The 19,365-nt window shown below is 39.5% G+C and overlaps 1 protein-coding gene across 7 annotated transcripts in view; it reads left to right on the top strand.

The window, feature by feature from the left end:
• Window positions 1–18,772, top strand: part of MCF2L (MCF.2 cell line derived transforming sequence like) — a 154,799-nt gene extending 136,027 nt beyond the window's left edge. For 6 of the 7 annotated variants that reach the window (XM_048493089.1, XM_048493093.1, XM_048493091.1 and 3 more), the window contains 10 exons: window positions 376–597; window positions 1,162–1,254; window positions 2,937–3,015; window positions 4,592–4,658; window positions 5,895–5,992; window positions 8,581–8,655; window positions 12,968–13,086; window positions 14,195–14,307; window positions 14,897–15,000; window positions 16,918–18,772. In XM_048493089.1, the coding sequence (XP_048349046.1) occupies window positions 376–597; window positions 1,162–1,254; window positions 2,937–3,015; window positions 4,592–4,658; window positions 5,895–5,992; window positions 8,581–8,655; window positions 12,968–13,086; window positions 14,195–14,307; window positions 14,897–15,000; window positions 16,918–17,012 (1,065 nt within the window). In that variant the 3' untranslated portion in view covers window positions 17,013–18,772. The remainder of the gene's footprint in view (window positions 1–375; window positions 598–1,161; window positions 1,255–2,936; window positions 3,016–4,591; window positions 4,659–5,894; window positions 5,993–8,580; window positions 8,656–12,967; window positions 13,087–14,194; window positions 14,308–14,896; window positions 15,001–16,917) is intronic. The other variant, XM_048493095.1, reaches the window with a different exon arrangement.
• The last annotated feature ends 593 nt before the right edge of the window (window positions 18,773–19,365 follow it).

Below are 19,365 nucleotides of genomic sequence, written 5' to 3'. Positions count from 1 at the left end.
TGAAGAAGAAGAAGGAGGAGGAGTTTGGATTTATATCCCCCCTTTCTCTCCTGTAGGAGACTCAAACGGGCTTACAATCTCCTTTCCCTTCCCCACCCCCAGTAAACACCCTGTGAGGTGGGTAGGGCTGAAAGAAGAACTGTGACTAGTCCAAGGTCACCCAGCTGGCGTGCGTTGAAGTGCACAGGCTAACATGAATTCCCCAGATAAGCCTCCACAGCTCAAGCAGCGGAGCGGGGAATTAAATCCGGTTCCTCCAGATTAGAGTTCACCTGCTCTTAACCACTATGCCACTGCTGCTCCTAGATAGTATGATAGTAAAAAGAAAGACAGACTGTTTATTAATAAACATTTTATTATGGTTGTTGTTTTTAGGGAAACCTAAATGATCTTGGAAAGCTTTTAATGCAAGGTTCATTTAGTGTGTGGACTGATCATAAAAAGGGTCACTCGAAAGTGAAAGATCTGGCACGGTTCAAGCCAATGCAAAGGCACCTCTTTCTCCATGAAAAGGCCATCTTATTCTGTAAGAAGAGAGAAGAAAACGGAGAAGGATATGAAAAAGCACCTTCATACAGCTATAAGCATTCCTTAGATGTAAGTTATTTTAACATTCTAACAAGTGGAGTGAAATTTATGGTATGGCTGTAGTAACACAATATATTCCTTTACATCATTGAATGAATTTGCTTTCTGGAATAAAAATTGCATGCAGCTGTGTAGATTTGGAACGCTGAAATTTACGAAGTTAACTGTTTGACGTGACAATTTCCGTTTTTGTCCAACTTGATGTATACTGTATTCTAACTTTCTTTGAAAAATGGACCAGAATCCAGCAAATGATTGTTGTAAATAAGTGCCATTGAAATTACTGAGACTGAAGGTTAGTTTCCATGCCATTGATTGTTGGTAAGGCCTCAGTGGTGTGAATCCACAGAAGCTTTGATATCAAGGTAACACGAAAAGCTCTGGACCATGAATGAGAGTGTACACTGCACCTTCCCCCCATGCTATCATTAAGCCTCAGTATTTTGTATGCTCCCGGGCTTCTGATGTTACAATTTGTGATTACAATTTGCATTAACCATAGCAAGATAACATATGAAATTACATGGAACCAACAAACATCAAAGTCCAACTTGCATGTACTGTGTTTTCTAGATGACTGCAGTTGGAATAACTGAGAATGTTAAAGGGGATGCTAAAAAATTTGAAATCTGGTATAATGCAAGGGAAGAAGTTTACATAATTCAGGTAAGCAGTATCATTTTTAGGTGTCTTTACTGAGATTATTCATACATTGTTATTCCCATATCATGCAATGTATGTAACATTATGTTCTCTGTAGTGAAAATAAAGGCAATTCATATATTGTTGAAGGCTTTCACAGCCAAAATCACCAGGGTGTTGTAGGTTTTCCAGACTGTATACGTGTTCCAGTAGCATTTTCTTCTGACGTTTCGCCTGGCATCTTCAGAGGAACCTGTGAAGTGGCTATTCCTTAGGACTAATGCAGTGGTGAAAGCCTTGTTTCTCATTGCCCATGTTCCTGTTTTCATTAGCAGTGGCACCAAGCAGGGGCTGGCCTGCAGACTTCAGCTACAGAGAGGGTGTACCCATGGAGACCCTGTAATATCTACATGTACATACCCACTGTAAAGAACTACAGCTGGGCTGGGTCCCTGCAATATGCAATTATATGTAATTCTTTTTAAAGTAAAACGTATAGCATTTTCAAATATTTTATTGTACACACATTTGTTTGTATCCCGCCTTTCTCCAAAGTAAAACACATAAGGTCCTCAGGAGATCTTCCAAGATTCAGTCTTCTTAGCATCAGGAAAGTTACTTCATCTTGTGGTCTCTGACCATATCCTTGGCATGTGCGATATACTCATTTTGAAATGAAGTCCTCATTGAGTGCATGAATCTTTCATGAAGATGAGTTTGTCCCCAAGTACCCATATGATCTAACTGTCCATTTAACTGATTTTCCCCTGCTTTGTCTGATCTTTTCTAAATCTGGTTTGATGTGATCTCTGGGGAAAAAAATGCTGCCAAATATTTTATAAGCTGTGTGGATGGGAGGGTATTCATTTTTGCAAAAACTACCCATAGTGCTCTTTTCCTTGCTTCAGCCCCTTGCGGCCACTATTCTACCTCCCCCTGCAACGCTCATACCTTTGAGAAATCTTTTTTAAAATGGTTATGATTATACAGTAGTTTAGAGAGATTTTTTAAAATGCCTGAAAAGCCCTCCCAGTTCAGACGGGAAAGCACAGGGAGCTGAAGCAAGGAAAGAGAGGAAACTCCACCCTGTATGTGCTCCATTGCCACTGCATTAGCTACACAGAGAATTGTCCGTAGTGGAAGCAACCGTGGTTTTGTTATTGGTAGTGGGAAGTGCCAACAAGTCACAGCTGACTGAAGGGTTTTCAAGGCAAGAGATGTTCGGGGGTGGTTTGCCGATAGGGTTTTCAAGGCAAGAGATGTTCAGAGGTGGTTTGCCATGGCCTTTCTCTGTGAGGGCTGAGAGACTTCTGAGAGAACTATGACAGACCCCAGGTCACCCAGCCAATTTCATGTTGAGGAAGTTCTGTTGAAGATAGCATTTCTTAAGCATCCTTAAGCCGCAAGAGGACAGTACTGAGCCTTCTACCGGAAATGGTTTGAAGACAAAAGGTAGTGCAAATCAAATGTGACCAAACATAATACAACTGCATAAACTACCCCACCTATCCCAGCTGAAGCCAGGCACATGTCAGCTTTAGTAAAATGTTTATGAGTTTCTCTGTATGCCATTCTCATTCCAAATTCAAATATGTTTCAGGCCTAAGCCCTGTTTTTAAAAGATTATGAGTAAAGTCCATGTGTATCTGTTTCCCTGTAACAATGTTTCAGCATCAAAACTGGATTATTTTTCTTCTTTGAGGTAGGCTCAAACCCCCGGAATCAAAGCCACATGGGTAAATGAAATAAGAAAAGTATTGACTAGTCAGCTCCAGGCATGCAGACGTAAGTACTCTTTTTTCCACCTGCAATAACAGAAAAATGACTTGGGGCAATTAATGTGAGAGTAATTATTTCCATTGATGTACTTAATTAACTTAGTTGTTGAGCTTTTTCTTCTGGTTGATTAATTTTATTTGTTACAGTCTGGATTTGCTGTATCAGTATTTCTGGAAATTTATCAATTCCCTCTAAGAAATCCTATTCTTTATCCTCTAATTTTTCTGATGTGTCCCTGATGCCATTATCATTTTTTCATGTTGGAGGTGTTTGCTTTACTGTCCAACGTTAGCAACTTTGGTCCAACTCAGATGCTGTGCCAGAATATTGTTTTCTCTAAACATAGTTTTGAACTCAAACTATAAGTAGGATCCCATCAAAAAGATCTTCATGTGCAATTGTCACTGATTCTGTCCTATTGCAGCAGCCCCCAACTCTCTCCCCATCCTGCACCTTGGGGATCCTTTTTTCCCCAGGAGCAGATTTTTAGGGGCATTTCGGGCTGCAGCAGGAAGGGTTAAAGCAAAGGCAAGGAAGTTACACTTTTGTGTATGGAAATTTTGAGCTCTCAACTCTCCAATGGGTAAACCATGTTTTAGAGCTGTTTTGTCTGCTTTCATTATTCATCCCTTCAGTATTCAGATACATTACTTTTTCCGTCTCCGTGGTTCTGCAGCCTCAGGCAACAAAACTACAGCTGTTGTGGTTTCTTGATTCACACATCAAACCAAACCATAATTCACTCACAGATTTATTCAAAACCACGTTCTTGCAAATTAATCGTAAATCACAGTTCATCAATTCAGACATCACAGGAAATCCTAATTAAATGTCCTTAACCATGGGTTGATTTGATACCTTTATTTTAGAAGCTGTGCATGTATACAACATCTGAACTGAATTATTATGTCAAGCAAAAAGCTTCAAACTAGCCAAATGAATGCACAAGGGCAAAGTTGTTTCTGCCCATATACAAGTTTAAAACCAAGGTCCCATAGTTAATGTAACAACAGCTTCTTGTAGTCTGATTGAAGCCATATCATTTGACTTCAGTATCAGTATCAATCTTTATTATGGTCACAGATTAGCATAAACAAACATAAAGTAAATAAAATATAAGTAAAAGGATAAAATGTTTTAAAACTGTAAATGTATATCTAAAAGAATCTACTGGTAAAAAGCAAATTGGGAACATAAAAACAATAGTATAAATGCATAAATATTAAAAGAGAACAAAAGCTTGGAAAACTGTTAAAAGCTGTAAGAAAGGGGTCAGGCATAGGGGGACAATAAGGTTGCTAAATAAAAGGCTATAACAGTCAGATCATTAAGCTGGCTTTGTAACACAGACCATCATGCGATGTATATCAAGAGCTGCTCCACAGAACCTGGCATCACTGTACATTAGGTCAGGATCTGTATCTTCAATTAGCAAGGAAAATCTCATGGGGGCTATGTGGCTGTAAATGTGATTTGACTTGTCTTCTGTCTGTAGTGATTCTTCAAGCACATTCTAACAAGAGAGCCAAAGACTTGTAGTATGGCTAAAGTACTTTTGAGAGTACCTCTTCCTTTCTTACAGAAGCCAGCCAGCATAGAATTCTTGAACATACACACAGTTTACCTCTGCCTACATCATCTAATGCAAGGTGAGTTACTGTCCTCATATTATTTATAAAACGCACTCTTATTTAAATGCCTTGGCTTTGCTTCTGCTTATATTATGTAATGGATTTTCACTTACCACATGGATATAACAGCCTGTGAGTTTCTGTTTGTTTTCAGCGTAGCAGTCTTTCATTGCTATTAGGAATAACTTTTAATGGTGAACCTAACTTGGTGCACAAACACACTCATACACACATATACATGATGAGAAACCAACTTTCTCTTAAATCCCTCTGTACATCACCTGCCTTGCTACTTTAAAAATATTTCTAGATCTAACTTTTTTCCATTTACAGTGGAACCTTGGTAATCGCCGGTGATCCGTCCAGTAGCGCTTGGCGAACTCCGAAACCGGCATAAACCGAGGCTACGCCATTTGGGCATGCACTACGCAAACAGCATAGCAAATTTACACAAAAAGTGTAAATTTGCGCAAACAGCGTAGGCGAACATTGAGGCGCCTGGCAACAACCAAGGAAGAAAAACGGCCAGGCAAAACCAATGAACTCCGAAACCGGTGTAAACCAAAGGCGGCGATTACCGAGGTTCCACTGTACTGCTTTGTCTTAGGGGCTTTTATGCATCCTGTAACCCAAGGAAGTTGCAACTTTCATTCTAACTGAAGGTAATTGTTAGGGTTTCCCCTTTAAAAAAAACTAATTAGCACCTGGTTTCAGGTTTAGAGAAATTGTGGGTGACAGATTCATGTGAGTTAATCTGTTCTTTCATTCTGCCTCTCAAGTGGAAATCACACTTCTAGAACTACAGCTTGCTCCAGGGGTGTGTTTGCTGTACATGCTTGGGAGAATAGTTTACTTTGGAGTTACAGAATGAAAAGGAAGGTGAAATTCTTCCTTCATCCCTGAAAGTTTGCCTCCAGCCTCCATAATTCATAAGTTCATAGCATCAGTTTTAAGCTCTGGTCACAATAAAATATGTCCTTTCACCCAGATAGGTTGGCATCTTGGGAGTGCTGAAAGCAGGGGAGAAAATGATGTCATGCAATATGTCAGCATCACTTCAACATGTGACATCAATGCATCATATGATGTAATTTCCACCTCCCACATTTCTCCCACCAACCTAGACACACAGTGTGTAGGAGAGCCATACCACTTAGAGATTACCCATCCAAAGCAGGCAAATGGTAATCTTATATATAGTCATTGTTGGTGGATTATGCTTTAATGTCATTCTTGTATTTCTTTTGTAAACAGCCCCTCAAGAAATCAAGGAAGGAATACCAAAAGAAAGGAAGAAAGTCCTGATGGTTGCATCACCTCAGCATCACCAAAGTATCCTGAAAGAGGCAAAGGTATGTCTGAAGTGTATTTTAGGTATTCCCGGGCATCAAGGATTTTGAAGTGTGAAACGGTAGAATCTTATTTTGTCGTATCAATTCTTGTGGAAGATAAAATCAACAACATTTGAAAAATCACATTTTTGTTGGATGAATACCTAATATTATCTAGGGATTCTGTTTACTATCTGCTAAAAATTATCTAAATTCTTTGTGAAAAGGGCCAGTTTTTTCTGTTTAAACCTATTTTCCTCTTTGGTTTTCATTTCTAGTTTTAAACCCAATTTTAGATTTTAAAAATTGCAGAAAATATTAAACGTTTAGATTGTTTTGCTAATTTGATCAACTTTCAATTATTCCTTTAAAGACACGCCTGTTGTCATAATGTTGGGTAACATCAGTTTACCTTTGTCTTGTGTGTTCTTCCTCTCTTCTCCCATCTTCTTCCTTTTTGTAGAAGAAAGATACAGTCCTACCTCAGATTGCTCAGCTCTTTCCAAAAAACGCTCCACATTACAAAGCTTTCCTAACCCCAAAACTCAGAAAGGTGAATCTTAGAAATCTAGACTAATTTTTGACTTTAGTTTTCACTCACTTTTTGTGGATTTCCAAGGTCTGAATTGGTTCTCAATGTCTCAAAACTTTCTGTAGGAATCCTAGATTTAGAAAGCCTGGGCATGCTCTGAACATTGCAAAGGGCAGAAATTCACCTTGAGCTATGTATTTATCTTGTCCTCCACTGTCACTTTTTAAAAGATTATTTGCAAACTAGTCCCAAGTCTTATTCTTTTTTCTGAAATGTCCTCTTGCTAAAGTCCTACCATGGAGGCCTCCACAGAAGTTTATACATTTGTGCCACAGCTACCAGAAATGCTTCTCTTCTTGTGTTTAATGTCCAAAATTAATTTGTGGAGAGGAATCTTAACTGAATTCTTTAAAAAGGTTGTAATGAGACATAGAGATGAACAGTCACCATGTATTGTGGCGGGGGGGGGCTGCCTCATCTGGCTCACAGGCCTGAAAAGCCCTCTCAAAGCAGCCACCCCACCCCGCTTCAGGCTCGCTAGTCAGGGCACCTCTCCATGCTGTTCTGGGACCAGCCAAGGAAGAAGAGGAGTTTGGATTTATATCCCCCCTTTCTCTCCTGCAGGAGTCTCAAAGGAGCTTAAAATGTCCTTGCCCTTCCCCGCTCACAACAAACACCCTGTGAGGTAGGTGGGGCCACCCCTCCCCTAGGCCCAGCCCAACCAAGTCACATTTATGTCATATCCAGCCCACATAAAAATGCGTTCCAACCAGGTCTAAACAATATATTAAAAGACCTGCAACAGCCTGATCGTGGTTAGCCAATCAAATATATCGACTGTCCTGTCACTTGACCAATGAAAACTGTGCTGACCATATTACCTTGGGGTCAGAAGAATTTGCCTATGTGATCAGACACTCTGCAGCTGTGTCCAGCCCATTCAATAAGGTCTTTCTCCTAGTAGGCGTTAATAAGATGGAATGTTCCTTCCCAGCCCCAGTATCTTTGAAACTGGTTACACTTGGTGGTGTGAACTGCACTTGGGTTCCCATTTCCTTATCTAAGACTCTGCAATGTCAACAACTTGCTGAGTTTCAGTAAGAGAGATATCCATCTTTGCTAAGCCCCAGCCAGAACCATTGTTTGAACAGAACAAGAAACTGCATTAAGAGACCAGTTTCTTGATATTCTTGTTTGTTAAAAAGAAATATTTTTTAAAGTTCTTTTTGCTTGTCTACTATAGTAAATTAATGCGTTTTTAAAGTCTATCACTGCCCTAATCTGGTTTAAAATATCCTTTTAAAATGTTCTTCATTGCTTGCTACCAATTCTGCTATTGCTTTGCTTTGTGGATGCGTTCTTGCCTGCACAGTTTCATGTTCATAGGTTATATAAATTATACAGTGTTGAGCAATTTGAGGTTTTCATTCATAGTGAATGAAGAAGACATGTTATTAAGATAACACATTCACACTTATGGAGCCATCACAAGATGGAAAACGATCACCTCTATAATATGTGAAATGACTTTGCTGTCCTTTTTTTCTGTGCCCATTTTTATAATGCTTCCCTTTAGCATTATTCTTTTGAAGGTTTTTTTTTTCACTTTTAAAGGTTTTTTTCTGGAAACTGCAGATTATTGCAGCCAGATATTCAGTATTCTCTCAGGAGGACTACTAATATTTCACATGACTTGACAAGAATTGGAGTCCCCTACAGCTAAAAGCCAGACTTAGCCAATAACCCTTCTTCCACGACTGGGTGTTGATTTTAGGGTTTAGTTTTGTATGAAAGTATTTTGAGCCAAAACAAAGGGTGGGGCATAAATATTTAAATTGAATAAATTGGACTTGCTTCTCACACAACAGAGCTGTCATCCACTACAAGTGGATCGACTTCACCCATCCTTCCTGAAAATAGTTTGTGTGTTGCTTTTGTTATGGTAGATTGTATCACTGCCCTTCTCTGTTCCCCAGTATACATTCCAAGGTGACTTACGCACCACCCACCTGCTCTTTCTGTTTCTGATTCTTCCCTCTCTCTTTTTCTGTCTTTTTGCCTGCTCATCCTATTGCAGCTTCTCCTACCAGCCCTGACAAAAATATTAAACGACATGAAATAAAGAGCGATCCAACTCCTTTGGGTTTGAAAGGTAGAGTAGAACCTGCTTTTCATATTCCATACTTACTAGGGCACTGTTGTATTGTCTCTTTTCTCCTCCATATATTCCCACTATTACTATGTGGAAGTTTAACATCCCTTTATACTCTGTCTCTCTGGGTAAACTGAAAACCATCATGGATTGTTCTGTGAAAGAAACAGCAGCTGTCTTAATATGGATTACAAGTTGTTTTGAGACTTTTTTCATGATGTGGTATGCCACATCCAATTATTCTTGGCAGATGGCCTGTGAAGATGTCCTATGAAATGTTGTCATCAGAATGAATGCTACTTCATTTCATTGTGCTAGTATCTACTGAAATATATCTACTGAAATCTTAGTGAACTGTATTGTTGAAGACTTTCACGGCCGGATTCAATTGGTTGTTGTGGGTTTTCCAGGCTGTGTGGCCATGGTCTGGTAGATCTTGTTCCTAACATTTCGCCAGCATCTATGGCCAGCATTTTCAGAAATGTATCACAGAGAAAAGTGTGTTACACACTGTTACACACTTTCCACTGGATACAGTGTGTAACACACCTCTCTCTGTGATACACCTCTGAAGATGCCAGCCACAGATGCAGGCGAAACGTTAGGAACAAGGTTTACCAGACCTCAACCACACAGCCTGGAAAACTCACAACAACCAATTAGTGAACTGGTTTCGCTATGTAAGCATTGCATCCATTCTATCCTGAATGACACTAGAGATACACATGCTTGAAGGATGTAGGACATAGCATAACGCTTGACCTTGGCCCCCAACATCTTTCTTGAAAGAGCTGTTTTGAATAAAGATTTTTATTCAGAAAAAGTAAAAAACTTGAAAGGCTACATGAGTGTCCTGATATTTCCAGATTTGTTAAAATTGCTGATTTCAGAGGGACAGTTGTAGGTTTCATTGTAACCAACCACATTTGAATCCTTTAAGAGTACCTTGTTTTAAGGAGGAGGAAAGTTTGGATGTACACCCTGCTCTTTTGAACTGTAAGGAGTCTCAGATCAACTTATAAACTCCTTCCCTTCCTCTCCACACAATAAACACCTTGTGAGTGTGGTAAGGTTGAGAGAGTTCTGAGAGAATTGTGACTAGCCCAAGGTCACCCAGCAGGCTTTATGCATAGGAGTAGGGAAACAAATCTGATTCACCAGATTAGAGTCCACTACTCGTGTGGAGGAGTAGGCAATCATACCCATCTCTCCAGATTATAGTCCACTGCTCTTAACCACTTATGATTAGAGTCATCCACTCTTAATTTAAAAAATGTTTCAAATGCAGAGCCAGCGTCAGACCCTGTATGAAGCTGAAAAAAGATAGATATATGTAGATATCAGCATTAAACATTTAGGAAAATGAAACCGGGGATTTTTCAGGCCACCTGTCACTATTCTACTTATTCTGAGAGAATAAATAATGTTTTTTCAAAGGCTTTTGTGGCTGGAATCAACTGGCTGTTTTGAGTTTTCCGGGCTGCATGGCCATGGTCTGGTGGTTTTACCTCCTAGGGTTTCACCATCATCTGTGACTGGCATCTTCAGAGGCACACGGTGCCGCAGAGAGAAATACATCTTACCGTGATGTACCTCTGAAGATGCCAGCCATAGATGCATACAAAACATTTGGAGCAAAAGCTACCAGACCACAGCCACACAGCCTGGAAAACCATAACAGCCAACTGATTCAAGCCTTTGGAAGGTAATGGAAAAGTTAGGATTGAATGGAAAAGCTGGCTTGCAGTTAATGGGAGAAAGAATCTCAGTCCAGCCATCAGCCAATTGTATGGAAGTATACTAAAGAAGGTAACTTTGAATCAAGCATCTGCCATTTAGTTTGTTCCATGGGGAGTGCAAAGCAGCCTAGTGTAAGAAAGACTGCATAAAGTATTTTCCAGCATTCTAGCTCAACATTTAAGCCAGAATGGAGGCCTCCATTATAAGAGGACAAGCACAAAGGAAGGTTGCAGACTAATGAACACGTGTTCGATGAAATTACTCAAAGTAAAAAAGCAAACAATCCCTGAAGTGTCTATAAATGTATTGTTCTTTTCAGGGTGTCCATGTGGGGGGGTGGTTCTTTGGCCAATTGACAAAATATCCAGTCATGGTTAGTTTGGTGTTTCTAAAATACAACTAAGCAATGGCGTAGCACCAACAAGGCGGGAGGGTGCAATGCCCCCGGCAGCGCCATGGTGGGGACATGGCCGGGCCGGGGAGGGGGCGTTTCAGGGCGGGGCGGAAACAGGCAGCGCCGCAGTAGGAGTGCAGGGCACACGTGTGCCCTGGGCGCAGTTTTCCCTCGCTCCACCCCTGCAACTAAGAGAGGATGAGTTTATGATTCCCCTGTAGTTTGTTATGTCCCATGCTAATCAGGTTTTTGCATTCCATTGAAAATAAAATTTTGAGTCCATCATAGTCTACTTGAAAAGACTCATCTGATAGGATTGTGGTAACATTCTTTATTAGCGGCTTCTTTAATTAATTTGGAAAGGGGGGGGGGGTTGTGCCAGTGTGAAAATCATTCCATTTTTGTACCAATGTGGCAATTGTTCCATATCTGCCTTTTCAGGAAAAAAAATTGATTTTACAACACAGTGGTTTGATCTGCCAAGGGACTTGTGCAATTCTGAAGTCCCTTCTTTTGGCAGCTTCTATGAAAGGTTATATAAGAAATTCAAGATCTGTGAAAAGAGGTGTTGCAGTGCATAGGTAGCAAATATTGTGAAAGGAAAAGGGGGAGAATATTCTGTGTTTAGTAAAGGATGCTGGACAGCTTACTTTGTATTTCACTTTTAGAAGAAGAAGAGTTGGATTTATGTCCCCCCTTCTCTCCTGTAGAAGACTGAAAGGGGCTTACAAACTCCCTTCCCATCCCCCCTCACAGCAAACACTCTGTGAGGTGGGTGGGGCTGAGAGAGCTTTGAAGAGCTGTAACTAGCCCAAAGTCACCCAGCTGGCATGTGCTGGAGTGTACAGGCTAATCTGAATTCCCCAGATAAGCCTCCACAGCTCAAACGGCAGAGCGGGGAATCAAACCCGGTTCCTCCAGATTAGAGTACACCAGTGGTGGGATTCAGCCGGTTCACACCACTTCGGCAGAACCGGTTGTTAAATTGGTGCTTGTAAACGACCAGTTGTTAAATTATTTGAATCCCACCCCTGGAGTACACCTTCTCTTTACCACTACACCACTGCTGCTCCTATGATGGAGCTCCCAATTTCATTCTCAAAGAGCAACATCACAGCTACAGTGTAATGCACTGGGGATTTATTATTCAGTTCTTCCACAGATGCCAGTTCTTTTTTAACATGGAACAGGGCCAAGTGGGTCAGCACTACTTATCTTGTGCTAGCCACACAACGCAGGCAAGGTAATGTATCTCCCCTGGGTCACATGAAGTGTTGCATGGTGTGGTGTGCTTTGCGGTGAATTACAACAGCTTAAAGGGGGGTCCTTTAGCTCTTCCTTGGCATCTGACCAGACAGACAATAATACTTGCTTGAATAAACTAGTGAAAGAAAAGAAAACCCTAGTCTCATTACATCTTAGACATTTATAGCTACAATTCCCCCCCACACACACACACATACACACATCATTTATTTTGTTATACCTGTTCATTGACGCCACAGTACGGGGAAAGGAGGGGAAGCTAAAACTGCCCCTCATAATTTCAGTTTGATGAGAAAAGGAGGTTTTGCCCTCTCAAAATGGTTTTGCCAGTTGGGTCACATTTATTTTGCTCTAACCAAATCTTTTTTTGTCTGTGTACTTTAGGTAAGGTTGATTCTCAAGTTGGCTCCAAAGAGAATTTCTGATGGTCACAGTGTAGATTCAATTTCAATATAGTTAAATTAGTCCAAGAATCCATAGAATTTGTTTAATAGACATCTAACAGCTGGTCTAGGTAGCTGGTTGAAAACGGACTCAATTTCATATAAATGTTGCACATTTAAATTCTAATAACATTTAACATGTGGGTGTAGTATTGTATAGCACATGTGTGTGTAGTGTTCAAAAACGTAGTGAAAATGCAATGCCTAACCATGTTTTGGTGCTGTGTGAGTAAACTCCAAATGTGTCTTGGCTCTTGCATTTCCATCTTCAGTAACTGGCAATTCCCTTCTGTTTCTCAGCCCACCAGGTTCACATTGATGTGTGAGCCAGGCAAGCTATAGTTTACAAAAACCATCAAATACAACCATAAATACAAATCTGCAATTCATAGGGTGGCTGAAAATATCTGTTTTTGCAAAAATAATTAGTATTTGCTTGTTAGTAATGGTGGACAATTGGTTTGTTAAGGTTGGTGTAAAACACCTCAGTCCCTTGATGCTTCTGAAGAAAATGATGGCTGGTCTAGTGCTGAGGACCCTCTTAATTCCTCAGATGCAGAGGAAGAAGGAAGAGAAGAAAAAAAGCTGGTAACTATTTTCCCCCCATTGGGGATTATATTTTCAATTGTTTAGTGCTGGCTAGTAGATCTGGTGTGTTTTCTATTTTGTTTATTCCAATTTATAAACTGCTTCAGGCTTTTAATATGTAGAGTTCATTTTTTAAATAATTTTTTTCATGCTACATGTAGCTCCTAGAACTCTAGTGGCTGATGAAAATGGAGTTGTTTGGAGGGGGGGCATAAATTAGATTTTTGAAAGCTAATTGTATACTACAGTGATATTTCCCAAGTATTGTTCAGATGTCAGAATCAGAGGAAGAGACATTTATGTGTATTCTGTGGGCCTAATTAGGACACACACACACCAATAAAGCTCGTACACACAAACACTCTAGCACCCATCATAAAAAGACATTGGGGTGGGGAAATGGAGTGTAGAGAGAACCTAATTTTGTTCCCATCACAAAATTGTCCTCGGATCTATGTATTTGTCAGTGGATGCCATTTACTTGTAAGTCAGAAAGTAAAGGAATAACCCAGTGGGGGAGAAGGGTTTACCCTCCAGTTTATGTTTTGTAGTCCAATCTGTAGTCTGTACTGTGGAACACTGTAAGCTGTGGAACACTGTAAGAATTTAATAGCTTCATCCTGGACTTTCTTGATCTTATTAAATTGTGACAGGATCAGAGGCATTTATGGATGTCCTGTGGACACAATTGAGACACATACCCCCCCTCCTATAAAGCAACTTCTATTATCTTGGTTTCAAGAAACCCCATGCACACTCAGAACTTGTGTCTTCACAGAGAACAGGAAATCCCTATGTACATGGAAAAGTTAAATTGTTCCCAGTGTTGGTAGTTAGTATAACCCAGGGGTAGGGAACCTGCGGCTCTCCAGATGTTCAGGAACTACAATTCCCATCAGCCCCTACCAGCATGGCCAATTGGCCATGCTGACAGAGGCTGATGGGAATTGTAGTTCCTGAACATCTGGAGAGCCGCAGGTTCCCTACCCCTGGTATAACCAGTGGGTTTTCAGGGCTTGATAGAGTTAAATCACAGTAATAATTACTTCATTAATCAGTCATTTTTGTTTTTAAATAATTGTGGTTTCCCACTCCTCTATGTATATAGACTCCTGGTAAATACACTGTTGTAGCTGATTGTGACAAAGGAGGTTCTGAAGACCTGAAGCTGAAAAGTGGAGACTTAGTCCAACTGACCCATGAAGGAGACAATGGGCTTTGGTAAGATGACCTCTAACTGTTGTTCCAAGGGTGGTGTGTGTGTGTGGTAGGTTGTCATTCTCCTTCTCCCTCAGTAATAACCAGGGGTTGGAGCTAATTTGCAAATTATTGTTAAGATTAGTGGCAATCGAATTCTTAACCATGGGTATGAATATTGGAAGAATACTTTTTAATAAGAAGAGGTACTGTGCAGAGGAAGCAAGTGATTTTGTTCTCCAAGAGGTCAGACTGCCACAATCTCTGCAGAGTTTCACAGAAAATTGAGCACCTTTCTAGTCAAAAGAACCTTGAACTGACTGGTGCCATTTTCTCTTCTACTGCATTTTCACTGAGTTTTTGTGTTGTTTTAAAATCACTGAGAATAACCTGGTGAGGGGAGGCAGGGCTATATAGGTCTGAAATGCCCCGTAAAATAATCTCAAATGTTGTTAAAGATCTGGTATGTTGAGTTCATTCTAGACCTTTGTTATTGATTTAAACTATTATCCACCTCTAAATATTGCATAGTTTTCAAATAAGTGGAGATGTGTTTAATACTTTAATCATGTTTTGTGGCATACAGTTTGAAAGAAATTTTTTTGCTTCTTAGGTATATTAAGAATTTGAGCACGAGTAAAGAAGGCTGGTTCCCAGTTAATAGCCTTTTGATGATTCTTGGAAATTCCAAATCTGCTGTGTCTCTAAGCAGTTCAGGTAAGTGATGAATACTTTAATTTGGGTTATTTGCACTTGGAGAATTTTGTTGCAATTTGGCATCCAAACCAGAGCAGGGGGTTCTTGGCGGGGAAGGGGAAGCATCCACATGATTATGCCTCCAATCGTCCACTTTGTTTTCCCCCCAATTTGTTGCAAGCTTTCCAAAACTTGATTTGATATGATCTTTTAGGAAAGAACACTGTCAAAATGTGTTTGTGTGCTGTGCAAATGGGAAGGCACGCATTTTTTGTAGGTCCTGCCTACCTCAGCACCACTTTCCTTGTCTTGAACCTTTGTAAATGGTTGCCATTTGTGCCCTACCACCAGATGGCTTTTCTTGGCGCTTTTTAAAAAATTGGCAATTGACATCTTATAATATTATTATGGTAATATATCTACGAGCCTTTGGAAATTCCAAATTTTGGCATTTTCCACACAAGTTGTTTGCAATTAGTCTTGCCACACATTCTTTCCTTCATTTGATTCCAAAAATGTTTTCTCTTTATTCTTCCACCCACCAAACATCTGGCCCTCATACACACCTTCATGTTGTCGCCCAACCCCCCATTCAGCCATTTTCTCCTCCTCCATTTTCAAAAGTTTTTTTAAAAATATATATTTGTTGTATTGGATTAGTGACGTAATGTTCAGGCACAGATACCATGAAGCAGGGGCAATTAGATCAGCTTTGTCAATTTTACATAGAGTTTGCTATGTTAATGTTAAGGCATAGATACAATGAAGTAGGGTTGATTAGATCATCTTTGTCAATTTTACATAGAGCCTAGGAGGTAATGTTAAGGTGACAGTACACTGTGTCCGCAGTTAGGAGTGAGTGAAATTGACAAGGGACTGCCAAAGTATTGATTGTGCATTACTGCTACTGTAACTGGGCCAAAAGATGTGGTTGGGGGGGGGGGGTACACGTTTCTGTTCATTCTGGTAATGGCATCTGCTCCAGTAGGGTTTTTTGAACCTTAATTTTGTGTGGGTAATTCTCAATGGTAGAAATGAAAACGGAGACATTTTTTGAATTCACATTTCACTGTAACTATTTATTTATTATTTATTTATTACTTAAACTTTTATACCGCCCCATCCCCGAAGGGCTCTGGGCAGTGTACAACACAAAAATATAAATTAAGTTACTAAAACCATTAAAACAGCGATAGCAGTAAAAGAGGCGTCCGCCAACCCCAATTTTAACACCAGAGTACCTGTGCGAAAGAAAAAAGGGGGGAGGGTTGTTCTTCTGTGTCACGGATGACACCCCACCACCATTAGGAATAATACATCTGCAGCAGTGGTGTGTGGAATAAACAAAACTGAGGAGACAAGGGAAAAAACAATAGCAGGGGAATGGAGGTGAGAAGAATGATTTCATAGAAAACATTTCCAAGACACAAGGTTAAGTACTGGGAAAACCTGTGGCAAGCTGTGCATGCAGAAAAGGCCTTTCATTAAAAAAGATTGTTTGCTTTTTCATTGTGAAGATAGAAAATGTATACATTCCTTTGCAACCAAAGGCCCTGAAACGTCGTCTTTTTAATGAAAGCTGTGTATTTAGAGGAGTTAGTAGATAAATGTTTATAACATTATAACACTATAATGTTTATAACGTAACAGAGCCCTTCAGGGGTGGGCGGTATATTAAATAGAACAAATAAATAAATATGCCATTTTTTAAAAAAAAGCCTAAGGATAAATGGTGGTAGGGAGTGGCAGCAGGAAACTGAGGCAAGAACAGTATGAGGGAACTGCCTGCAGTAGCAATGTAAACCACACCAAGAAGTGTCATCATGTGGAAGCAACCTCTGATTAACTTGTCAAAGAGTTCAAAGAACTGTAGTTCAACAATTGTGGATAAAATATATTTCTTTGTAAATTTTTGTGTATTCCTGTCTTTCCATTTAGAATCTGCAGCTGGTTCAAATACACTGAGCTCATCTTCAAGCTACAGTGAAAGTTGCAATATTAGTAGCACCAGCTACTCGGACATTAAGACATAACACCAAAGCTCTATCAAGACTCCTATGAAGTTATCTGGTAATGCAAGTATTGGGAAATTAGATGAAATACAGAAGCCTTGGATCTGGGTTTCTTTCTTTGTTTAAATGGTAGTTTACAAACTCTTCTTAAGAGACCCAAATGAACATCTATGGAATTCGTCAAGCATGTGGAGCAGTAGGAAGGATTGTTGGAATGAAAATTGCATGTTGGGAATGTATCGTTTTGCTAGAATTCATTGCACCTTGCTGTTGATGGTGTGGGGAACTAATATGAAGAGTCAGATTGTATTTGTTGGTATAAATCTGTACAATGAAACCAGTACGAATGGTTGAAAGAAAAAAAAAAAGAAAAATGATTGTAAAGAGAAGCCTCATGTGGTAGATATATAATATATGGAAGTTCTTATACCATCAGGGGATTCAGTTTTGATCTGGATATTCCTTCTGACTATTTTTTGACCACTGTGCTTTACATTTATAAATTTTGTCACAAGCAAAGCTGTGGAAAAAAAACCAGTTCCACTTTTAACCAACACAGTACTTTACAAAATATACTCTGTAACAATGGCCTTTTGAAAGAGTTTTTTAAATCACTGAAAACAAATTCTGATAAATGTTTACAGAACACTGGCTATTTGATAAATACTTTGATAAAAACAAATCCTATTTTTTTAATTATGAAGAAAAACACTAAAAAGTTATGTTGTATAAATTACTTCCTCTCAGATCCATCTTACAAATTCATTTACATCAAGATGGATTCTCTTATATTTCACTTCTGAATTCACATAGAAGTCATGCAGTTTGTATCTCATTCATATATTATATAATGAAATGCCACTTGGGAATGAGTGCTTGACTTTCAGTGCTTAGTTAAGCTAGGCAATTGCGATGTAGCAAGAAACAATGAATTTGGCCTTTTGCTTCCTGAAGTATAAACAGTGTCCATAAGGGAATTAATGGTTCCAAACTCTAGAAGCAAATCTGAGCTCACAATTTACAATCAAGCTATGACTGACCTGGTCAGTGAAATTTTTTATATGTATTTGTCTGTTCATATGTATGTGTGTATGTAAAAAGATGTATTTATACTCTTTAGGCGGCTGAAAATGCCATTATGTAATTAGAATTCTTTGAAATGTGAACGCTGGCCATGGTTTCAGTTTAATCCCAATTTCTGTCACAGGATGATTCATCTTTTCAAATTATATTACGCAAGCAAGGCTGTTCCAGTGAAGACACAGCCTGATCTGTTGTGATCATTAAAATAGCAATAGTCTTTGTAACTTATTTTGTAAATACAAGTATTACAAAAATACTCATCTGTATTGCTCCAAAAGTTGTTCTTTAATGAAACACTGGATGCAACCCCGATGGTCTGAATGTGCACCGTTGCACCTATGGGACTTTCTGCATATTCCTGCCATTCCATGTAGGGAGCATGACAAACAATAAGCTACTCTTTTGTAGAGTCTTTTTTTTTTAAAGCAGTTTATTAATTCTCTGTCTTGGGCAAAGGGGAAGTACTGGAGAAGGAGGACTGTGGAGCAAACCCTTGTCTCAAGTCCTTGTGCCTTTTCACCTAGCTCCTGACAATGTCTTCTCCCATAGTCACAGGAATCATGTTATCATTGCACTTTAATATAGCCCACATTTCAATTTTCTACTGCTGTTGTAAATTACTGTTACAGAATCAGTGTCTTTAATGTATGTATGAAACTTTGAATAAATTTCAGCATTTCGTGCTGGGTCTCACAACAGGCTTGGTGGTGGAATATGTGGTCTGTTGTTTCATGGTCACCACAGTGTATCAAAACTGTTACAGTGGGAACATAGGTCCCCTCCTCTGCTTGAAGTAAGTGAGAAATTGTGCCTGTGCTATGCATCCTAAGTTATGGAAGCATTCCGCCTAAACCAGAAAATCCTGTTTGATGCACACTTATGCTTAGATTTTTTTTTTCTGATTTTCAAGTATTGGGAGAGAACTTAATGAGATGAATGCAACCAACATTTTCACTCAGTCTTGCTCAGTTATTCTCCTTACTATAGCCTTGTGCTACATGGCTTTTATCCATGCAGTTCACATGGTTTCCAGCATAATCTTTTTGGGTGATCACCCTTTTCCCCTTTTTCTACACTAAATTTGGGCATGGAAGGGGGAATGAAGGAATGAGCGTGAGAGCCCATGGAATACTCTTCAAATCTGTAAAACTATTTTCAAGTAATCAGTAAATATTATGTCTGCACTGGACCAATAAGGGATAGAAAGATAAGTAATGAGCTAGGTCCAAGTCTAGATCACTGTTCATGTAGGGTGGGTTGCATGACCCAAACTACTCTGATGGTCAAAGGA

Source organism: Sphaerodactylus townsendi, linkage group LG04, assembly GCF_021028975.2.
Source record: "Sphaerodactylus townsendi isolate TG3544 linkage group LG04, MPM_Stown_v2.3, whole genome shotgun sequence".
In the NCBI taxonomy this organism is placed as follows: Eukaryota; Metazoa; Chordata; class Lepidosauria; order Squamata; family Sphaerodactylidae; genus Sphaerodactylus; species Sphaerodactylus townsendi.
The sequence above is the reverse complement of the archived record's forward strand: the minus strand, read 5'-3'. Positions and strand labels throughout refer to the sequence as shown.